The 10,055-nt window shown below is 52.9% G+C and overlaps 1 protein-coding gene across 1 annotated transcript; it reads right to left on the bottom strand.

Moving 5' to 3' along the window:
- Positions 1–7,443: 7,443 nt before the first annotated feature.
- PRR18 (proline rich 18) lies at positions 7,444–8,729 on the bottom strand. The gene has a single exon (XM_072857967.1). It carries the CDS (start codon positions 8,634–8,636, stop codon positions 7,815–7,817), a length of 822 nt encoding a protein of 273 aa, XP_072714068.1. The 5' UTR covers positions 8,637–8,729; the 3' UTR covers positions 7,444–7,814.
- Between the last annotated feature and the right edge of the window lie 1,326 nt (positions 8,730–10,055).

A 10,055-nucleotide genomic window follows, 5' to 3' on the forward strand; every position in this document is an offset into this window, starting at 1 on the left:
TGGCAGATGACATTTTGTAGTCCATGGTTCTACTTACACTTCAGTACTACCCTAGGCAGCCCATTTTTCTTTCTCCTTTGCCCCAAGTAGTCTGTAGTTTTGACAGCTCCACATTCTTAATGTATATTTCCTGTGGCTTTCAGTATTTTTTAAATAACTTGCCAGTGGAGGTAGAGATTCCTGATTAGCAGATTTAAGCCTATGGGGCATTGGCTTACTCTTTCAGAAGTTTCATTAAACCCTTAGAAGTAACCTGCAGATTCCAAGTAATTCACAAATTGCAGGATTTTTAACTCCCGCTGGTATACAAACCAGAGTTTATTTTGTCATATTGCTGTAAATAAGTGCAGAAAAAAAAAACCCAGAAACTGATTAATCTTAACTTTGCAGCAAGGCATTTCCCATGGGCAGCAGAGAGAAGCACTACAGAGGCATATATTTTATAAAAACTCCAGAAAAAGAAAACAGAAAAGACACCCCCCAACAGTAGACTGTCAGTATGACCCGTAACAAGATTAGCAATAGGGATGTGAATGCCATAGCTTGCACAATAAGCTTTCCCAAACATGCCAGGAACCAAAAACGAGTCCAAAAGGCATTGTAAGCATCAACATGAATTCAGTATTTGCTATTTCACAGTAATTCCCCCTGCAATATTGCCAGTTTTAAATTAAAGATATCATGGCGATCACCAGCAGTATCTGGGTCAGACTATTTCCTATTTTGACAGAAGCTTATTGTAAGCTCAATGGGAAAAATTAAGAAGCCATAAGATTGAAACCAGTGGATTAATATTTTCCTTGTATTTGTAATTTAAAGGAACCACTTGCTAATGGCATCTTGTGCATTATCCTCCAGATACATCTGCCAAGCTAAATTATTTCTACCCCGAGATGACCTGCACAAAGTCCACACACAACGTTTTCCTCAAAGTCAAAAGCAGCTCAGTGACTACCTATGAGTTGAAAAAATTCCTTCTCCATAGAACAAATGGTCGAATACAGGGACCAGTACAAAATGTCTTCATACAAGTACTTAACACCAGGGCATCATGGTGTTCCTTTTTAATGGTGTTTGTACAGAGCGTTTGTGCCTGTCCCGAGAGATTTCCATCGTTGCAAACCGATGCGGAGAAGGCACGTTAACGTGTCAGACAGCCCACTCGGTTGGAGTCGTGAAATTCACTCTCGAGATCTGTTCAGCACTTCACGTGGTGGTAAAAAAAATAAATCCTAATGACGTATAGGCACGACAGCCTCCCAGAAACATTTATTCAACTGTTTACTCTTTTTCCCTTTGCTTTGAAACTTTGTACTGCGGGGGTGAGGGGGAGAAAGGGGAGATGGGCTTAGCTCGCTATGGGCAACTATACGAGAAGTTGTAACAGTGGTCGCCACAGGAGAGAAAAAAAAAAAAGGGAGGACTGTATCGTATGAGCATCTATTAAAATGGCTGGACCTCTGTTAAGACCTTCGGATGCTAGGCAGTAAGTAACTAAAAGAGTTTTCAAAGAACATAACCGCAATTACTATATGGATTGTGTTATAATAATTTAAAAAGAAAGAAGTAAAGCCGCAGCCTCTTACTGCGCTCTGTTACCCGTTTCCTGCAACGAGCTCCTAAGTCCCGCAGCCGGGGGCCGCGCTGCGGGCGGGGCCGCGGCCACCGCTTCCCCTCCTGCTCCGGGCAGAGGGAGAGCGCAGCGGGACCGGGCGGCACCGCCCCTGGCCCGGAGCCTCCCTGGGGCGAGAGGCGCCCGGGCGCAGGCCCCCCCTCAGGCTGCACAAGCCCACTTCGAAGGGTGCGCAGCCGCCCGCGCTGCCACGGCGCTGGACTCGCACGGGCCTCTCGCCCACCGCTCCGCCAGCCGGCCGTGCGCTACGGCCCCTTCCAGCCCTCCCAGCCCCTGCGACTCGCTCCCGGGCCGGGCCGGGCCGGGCCGGGCCGCCGCAGGGGCAGGGGGAGCGGGAGCGGTCCCGCCTGGGCCCCGCGGTCCCGCCGGCGGGGGCAGCGGGAGGAGAGGCCGCGGCCCCCTCCGGCCGGCAGCCCAGGGCGCGCTCGGCGCCGCTCCCGCGGGCACGCGTGTTTCTGCCCCCCGGGGGAGCGGCGCGGCACCCCCCGCCGCAGAGCCTCCCGTGATCCAGCACTCGGGATGCCTCGCAGCTCTTTTCCTGTCAATTGCAATCAGGTGCTTCACGCACCCAGCGCCTTTTCCCGAGAATTCTGCTTTTATCTGCTCCTGTTCTAGTCGTAAATTGGCTCTGTTCGCTTTTCATTTAAAGCATTGAGAGTTTTGTCGCTTAGTGTTGTTCCCACTCAGGTTTTGCTATTCAGAAAATGCCCTGGCAAAGAAAATGCTGCAAATCATTTCCCATCCCCACTCTACGGGACTTACCTGGTCGGCTGTGGGTGCTACACGGACAGGTGAAACTCAGCCAAGCGAACGTTTAAAAAAAAAAAGGGAATACCAGAAATTACTACAATTTGCTCTCTTCCGTGCTCATTGCTGAGAAGCTAGTAGCTTCTGTGCTAGTTTATTTTTATGCTTAATTAGGAACTTTTTTTTCTTTTCATTCAAAGCTCAGCTTTTACCAGCACTCAGAAGCATGATGACGACGGAAAAGATGATGAAACTATTACATTCCTTTAGTCAAAGTGCTGAAAGGTGAACATCAGTTGACCCTCACTCAACAGTTCATTGAACCACAATGTAAAACTAATCTGGGGAGTGGAAATCGTTCTTAAAGATTTTATACACCTCGCACGTCCACCCAAGACGTCAGCCCCTCACAGTAAGAATCACCAAAGGTCATTATCTCAAGACACCTTACTGCGAAACACAGACTGGACGTTTTTGATATCTTCAATTTTATAAAAACAAAACAACCAAGAAAACTTTAAGCCATTCCAGAGCTCTCAGGCCTTCATCATACATTGCAAAGCAGGGAAAAAAATTGACTTAAAGTCCTTCCAAAAAACCTTTAACAACTCTTTCTGTAAAATTAAAAGGGGCTAAAAGCCCTTCTTTCATTGTCTATGCACTCGTTCGACTGTGGTCACTGGGAACCAGCTTTTTCCAGAGGAAGAAGCTCCTCACCCACACCACATCCATTTGCTCGCTTGCTCCTGAAGCTGGGTGGAGACCCAGCCTAGAGCCATCAGCTGAGCAGCCCTGCTACAGGCATTCGTTCCGCTAGTCTCACAATGTTTTCCCCATATTCTCAGAAGCAGCAAGAGCATCTATGGATGACAAACTTCCAGCACTATCTCGAGAGACTATTGCTTCCAGATTTCCTCACTGGGAAGGGAAAAGAAACATTCCTGTCTTTCTCAGAGGCCAAGTACTGAGCTGCAGTAACTTTGGTGCTGCCTGAGCTGAGCAGAAAGGGTAGGTAATGAGCACCGCTTCGAGCTCGCCTCCTCACACAGGTGTCAGCTGGGAGCTCGCACCTTGCTGCAACTGGTCCTTGCAAAACAGTGATTTCTCTTGCAGGAAGTATCAAAGCCAAACCTCCAAAGCTCTTGCTCTCTTTCCAAAACCACTGCTTAGGAGAGGCTTCTCTTAAGAGAGAAAATAGAACGTACCTTGAAGTACCTCACACAAACAATCCCCCAACTGGAAGGCGAGCTGCTGCTCAAGACAGACACTACCCTGCTACTCCTCTCAGGAGAGCAGCTGCCAAGCACTGGCACCGCCCCAGCTGTGCCCGGGCTCCTTCAGGCACAGCTGGTGGGGGCAGGTTGGACAGCTTGCAGGGAATACTGCTGGTCTGGGCTTTGCAAGTGTTCTAGGGAGGACCAGCACGCAAGCTGGGCAACAACATGCTCTCCCCTCAACTTTGGGAAGCAAAAAAGGTACTTATTGTGTCAGCAGGGGGGGGAAGTTGAGAAGGGGGCTGGAACCTGAGAGCAAACTCAGCGATGCACGGGGCTGGGGCTGTTCAGTTAGAGAAACATGGGCTTCACCTGTGTCTGGCTTCTCCAGGCTTGCTCAGAAACAGCAGTAAGGCCAACACCATTTATTACATATTCTAAAAAAAAAAAAAAAAAAAAAAAAGAGACCCAGAATATGTTGGGTTTTTTTTTTCTGTTTTCCACCATAAATCATACTGATGTGTTTGGAGGAAGAAGGGAAGCTATCCACCCTGCAGCAAGTATTGATTATTTTAAGCATGCATGGCACCAGCTGCTCATAACTCTCTTTCAGCAGCTAAAAGGGTTATGAGTGGGAGACTTAGGCTGATGCTGCTTGAGGACAGCTAATTTACTGTAAAAAGCAAATGTAGTGACTTCCAGGCTGCTTGTCGGTTCTTATGGCAAAAGCAGACCTATGCCACCTGAAAGTATTCCTGAACACATCTGATCTGTTCACCAGTACAGAAGAATGGTTCTTACTGATTTCAGTACTTACACCAGGACGTGCTGGCAGCTTCACAGGCTGAGAACGGGGGGGAGGCAGCCGGCAGCAGCCTAACCTGCCCCAGGGAGGCTCCCCTCGCCATCGCTGAGCACAGGCGCAGCAGAGGGACAGGAGAGATGCTGTGTCGCTGCATCCCACCTGCATTTTCCAGTTGTGCTGACGGCACCCTGTCCTGAACCCATGGCTCAGGCGGAGGAAGGCTCAGGCTGACCGGGGACCGGTAGGATGGGGGTGCTGTGGTGGGAAGTTTCGGTTCTTGGCACTTCAGAGGGCTCTCGCTCTTTCAGCAAGAAAAGGAACCATGATTAGTTCATGATATGATGCCTATTGGCATATAACTAAATAATAGATCTTAGATAGCAGTAGCGATGCTGCACAAACACAAGTGCAATAACGTATTTGAGGGTTTTCACCGCTGTCTGAATCTCCACAAGCGTTTTTGTCTTTTGAAGCCTGCCACTGGGCTCAAACATCTATTATACCACATATTAATGAAGTAAATAAGCAGTTTTATTATATTTAATTTACCTACAATTTTTGGATACGAGAATCCATCAGTTTTCTTTTTAACTGAAAAAATACCGAGAGGTAAGCTACATGCAAAATTAACAGAAGTTACTGTTAATACGTAGGAAGTAACTTCCTCTGTCTTTTCTAATGTCGCTTGTAAGATTTATGGGCATTTCAGATGAAAGTATTCAGAACGCTAGGGGCATCATTTGCTGTTAAAAGACAGCAGAATGGATAGTGAATACTGAAAACAACAAATCTTGATGTTAACGTTTAGTGAAGGAGGTATTGTTCCAAGCAGACAATAGTTACATGACCCCAGAGAGCCCAGTGGCTCTTAATATCCAGCCCAAAATGAGGACTGCATATCCCAATCTCAGGATGAGCCCCTCCCAGGCCTACTTCCAATTACCATGTACGATGACTAAGATCTTAGCTGCATCATCTCTGGGTAGCTTTGTTCAAATTAATTCTTCAGGAAAAAAGTCTATCCAGGCAGTTCCTAAGTTCTCAAATTCTTCTTTCTAGCGCACTTTGGGCAGGTTCCTCCTTTGTCAAACTTGGCAGTCCCCTTCAATTCCTCTCCCTGCCCGCCCCAAGTCATGCTGCTGTTGTGCATTCAAATTTATTTAATTTTGTGCCGCACTTCAGACTCTGAACAAAGCAGCTTTCAGTCTGACAAGTAAGCTTCATGATACTTCAGCCTTTAATGAGTGAATCACTTGTCGTTGCAACTGGAGATACTGATTACACTCGATAGGAAAGCATGGAGCAGTTTTAAGGAACAAGATTCGTGAAAGTCCAGGATGCTCCTTTATAAACTCGCATTGCCAAAAGAGACACAAGAGGAGAACTCAGCTACAGCTCAACTACTGCCATTTTCCTCAATGTTAGAAGAGGGGGAGGGGGAACCCCAAAGTGGGTCTGATAGCAACCCAGCATAAATTAAATTTAGCAGGAAATTTTCAATTGTTAAGGCAGACCTGCTTGAAGATGTTACTGAAAATTGATGAATACAGCAGAATGACATGCAAACTCAGTTAAAATGATATGAAGACACGTGTGTTTCACAGCTAGCACTACAAATGACTCTCTACATTTGCTTAAATGAAATAGAATTAGCGTCCATACATTCTCACGCCCCATGCTCTTTTCTCCCTGGGTTTTTGAGCATAGCTGTTTCACGTCTGTATTATATCAGTTCATTATTGTTTCAATGGCAGTATCAATGCATTTAATGAAGAAGTATTTTCTCAAAGCATCTCCCCTGTCATTCTTGAAGTTTCAGGGGGGAAAAAAATGGAAAAAAGTGCTTGAACAAAGCTGGAGCAAAGGGAAATACTGTACAAAATGCAGCACATCACTGCTTTATGCAACTAATCTATAGAAAGGTTTATCTCCCATGATTTAACGGAACAGCCAACACAGCCATCATTTGGTGTAAACAACAGACATCTACGTGAAATGTAGCACGTGGCACTAAACTGTGTTTTACTCTGCTAAGTAAATTCAACCTGACGTGTTCCTACATGTCCAAACATTCATTTGCAAGATGTTTACCATACTATAGTAAATATTCAGGTCTTACTTTTGTTCTGAGAAGTTGGATAACAACAATCCGAGAGCGGCAGTAAGTGGCCGAGACAAGTGTAAGCCTGTTAAGATTCACCTTTTCCTTTCCACCAGTAACTTCCGTGCACTCACCCTCTCCCGCCCCCTCCTCGCCTCTCCCAACACGCACAGCTCTGAGGAGCGTCAGGTACGGCCGCAGCCTGGCGCGGGGGGCGGCCGGGGAGGCGGCAGCGGGCCCCGGGGACCCGCCGGGGGCCGCTGACAAAGGATGCTGCCGCCGCGCTGCCTCCCTCCCTTCCTCCCTCCGCCACCCCGCGCATGGACAGCAGCTCGAGAGGTCGGACGTGTCTGAATTACTGCCGGGGAGGGGGGCGAGATCACGCAGCCCACGCACAGACCCAGCCTCTCCTCTCCCGTTTACCGGCGCAGACGCGGCTCCGGCGCCGGGGAGCGGAGCAGCCTCTGCCCGCGCCTGCCCCATCCCCCCTTTGCCTGGGGCTCTCCCCGGGAGGGCCGCTCCCCGCCGCCCTCTCCCCTGGGCAGGGACCCGGCCGGGAGGGGCTCGGCCCCGCCCGCTCGTTACCCTGCCTGCCGCCGGCCCCTGCCGCTGGCTGGAGTCCCGGCGCTGCGCTTCTTCGAAGAGGCGTCCCCCGGCTGCAGCAGCTCAGGGTTCGGTTTGGAGCCGAGCTGTCGGTGACCGTATCAACAGCCGTGCCCAGCAAACACCTCAGCGGCACACGCTCTCCGTACCGTCGTCGCCCGCCATCCTTATCTTGAGGACACCTGGCCGGCACACAGACGCGCTGTGGCACTCGCAGCCAGACTAGGAACAGCCCGGCGCGATGCTACTAAGGCGCGAAGGCTACTGCAACACAAAAGCCGAGTCATTTATTCAAATAAATAAAAATGAACTTTTATGTACAGATATACAAAATCATTACGCACATCTTACAAAGTAGTCAGAAACCTTAAAAAAAACGGGGGGCGAGGGGGGAGGCAAGACGCCCGCAGCCGGCTCCCCTCCCTCCCAGCGCCGGGGCACAGGCGGGCGGAGGCCGGCGCCGCTCCTTTGTCCCCCGCCCGAGCAGCGGCGCCGCCCCGGGGACCGGCTCCGGGCCGTGGGCCCCGCCGCCCAGCCCTGGCCGTCACCCGCCGGCTCTCCCCCGCCGCGGACGACGCCACAAAGGACACGACAGCCGCGGACGGCGGACGCCGCCGCCTCCTCCCCGGGCCCCGCCGCACGCTTCGGCGGCGGCAGCGGCCCCCACCAGGCCGCTCCCCCAGCCCCGCTCCCCCGAGCCCGCGGCGGGGCTCAGAGGGTGCCCAGGTGCGGCAGCGTCTCCAGCCTGTCGGGGCGGTCGCGGCCGGCCGCGCTCTCCACGCCGCGCAGCCACTCGGTGCATTTCCGCACCAGCCCCTCGTCCACCGCGGCCCCCGCCTCCTCCTCCTCCTCGTACTCCTCGTCGTCGTAGCGGTGCCTGTCGTTGAGCAGCGAAATCTTCAGCAGGGCGCGCAAGTCGCCGCCGCCCGCCCGGGCGCCGCGCCGCGCCGGGGCCGGGCCCGCTCTGCCGCCCGGGGAGGGGGCGGGCTGCCCCCGCTGCCGCTCCAGGCTGCGGCGCTGCAGCACCCGGATGGCCTCCGGGGGCAGGCGCAGCGAGGGGCGCAGCGCCGGCTCCCCCGGCGCCCCGCCGAGGCTCTCGCAGGAGCGGCTGCCCGGCCCCGGCGCCCCCGGGCGGCCCCGCGGCTGCGGGGGGGCGGGCTGGGGCCGCGCCCCCCGCTCGGCCGGCGGCCTCCGCGGCGGCTGCCGCTGCAGGGAGGAGCCGGGCCAGGAGCTGGAGAGGGGGCCCGCCCGCTCCGGCGGCGCCCCCCGCGCCTTCCTCGCCGCCTTCTCCTCCGCGGGCCGAGGCGCTGCCTTCCGGAGGGCCGCCGCCGGCTTCTTGGGCTGCGCCCGGGCGGCGACGGGGGACGCGGCGGCGGGGGCCGGCAGGATGGGCGGCAGGGAGGCGGTGCGGCCGGGGGCTCCCTCCGGCTCCTCGCTGCGGGCCCAGGCAGCCGCGGTGCGCGCTCCGGGCAGGGCGGTGCATCTCCCCGCGGGCGGACAGGGCCCCGCTGCGCGCCGGGGCTGCAGCCCCATGGCGAGGCGAGAGCCGGACGAGGAGCCCCGGCCGGCGGCGGCAGCGCGGGGCGTGGGCTCCGCCTCGCCGACAGCCGCTGCTTTTCCCCCCTCGACAACCCGCCCCCCTTCCCGCCCTTCGCCCGCCCCGGGAACACCCTTTCCTGGCGCGGGGTGGGCGTGCGGGCTGGGACTGGGGTCCTCCCGGCGCCACTCTCCTTCGCGGACAAGCCGCGCTGGTGGGGCCGGCCGCGGGCGCTGCGCCGCCGCCGCGCCCCGCGCGTCTCCCGCCCGGCCCACAGCAGGCCCGAAGGACACGCGCGGCGGGGCTCGCCCTGACGGCAGGCAGGCTCTGAATTCCTCCCGAAGTCCTCAAGCGTCCAGGTCTGACAGGGCAGGCTTTTATGTCACATTAAACTGGCACCCTCCCACCCTCTTCAAAACATTAATCATGTTCCGAGCTCCTTGACTGCTTGAATTACCGCGAATAAGGGCAGGCAGACAGGACAAGAGCGCTGTCAGCCACGCTGAGACCTAAGGCAGACTTGCACCCCCGTGAAATTCCAAAATGCACAAGACCCTTTGAGGACAAGAGCAGCCTGGCTTGGTAATGAAGAGCCTAGTCCAGAGATCCTTCTTCCTAGCCTCAATTCCTTCTGTGATTGCGGCAAAGCACATTGCTCAAGTGCTTGTGGTGTGTGTTAGGGGTTGGGTTTGGTTTTTTTTTTGAGGAGGAAGAAGGCAGTAATTTCCTACCTTTCAGAGTTCCCCGAACAATAACAGAGGTAAGCATGTTATTTCCAATGAATCCAAGATTACTACCACTGAAAATTTTTGTCTAAAAAGCCATGGCATATAATTTCTACAGATTTTACTTCAGAGTACTATTTTAATTAGGGTACCAGAATTTTATCAGAAGATGCGTAAGATGTATACAATCCACAAGGGTAGAGATCTCCACATCTATCATTTCACACTGTCATAAAAGGGATCATAGAATGAGGATGCAGCAACTGTGAACTTCTGGAATATTCATACACAGCAAACAAAGATAGGATGTGAAGGAGCAAAAGATACCGATGAAAGAACACGGCGTGTGTGCTCTGTATGCGGATGAAGAAAGTGAGTCCTTCAGGAGACTCACTGAGGAGACTCAGTTCAGGAGAGAAAAACACATAAGAAAGCACATGATGTAACAGACCTAAGTGCATATAAAAGCGTACCAGTACATGGAACTTTTGGATTTCAGTTCTTGAACCCATTCTGTTCTGGTGATCTAGTACTCAGTGTTAACTGATGAGTGTTAACTTTGTTATTTACCACAGCACAAAAATAAAAAAAAAAAAATCTGAGTAACTAATACCATTCTAATTAAGGATTACAGTGAAGGTGATCCTGTACCAGAACTGGTGGCTGATGGGCAAAACCAACTCTGGAGCA

The sequence above is a fragment of the Ciconia boyciana genome, chromosome 3 (assembly GCF_034638445.1).
Source record: "Ciconia boyciana chromosome 3, ASM3463844v1, whole genome shotgun sequence".
NCBI classification, from domain to species: domain Eukaryota; kingdom Metazoa; phylum Chordata; class Aves; order Ciconiiformes; family Ciconiidae; genus Ciconia; species Ciconia boyciana.

Excerpts from the sequence above, each read along its gene's own strand:
- PRR18 (XM_072857967.1), bottom strand. The coding sequence starts at position 8,636 with ATGGGGCTGCAGCCCCGGCGCGCAGCGGGGCCCTGTCCGCCCGCGGGG.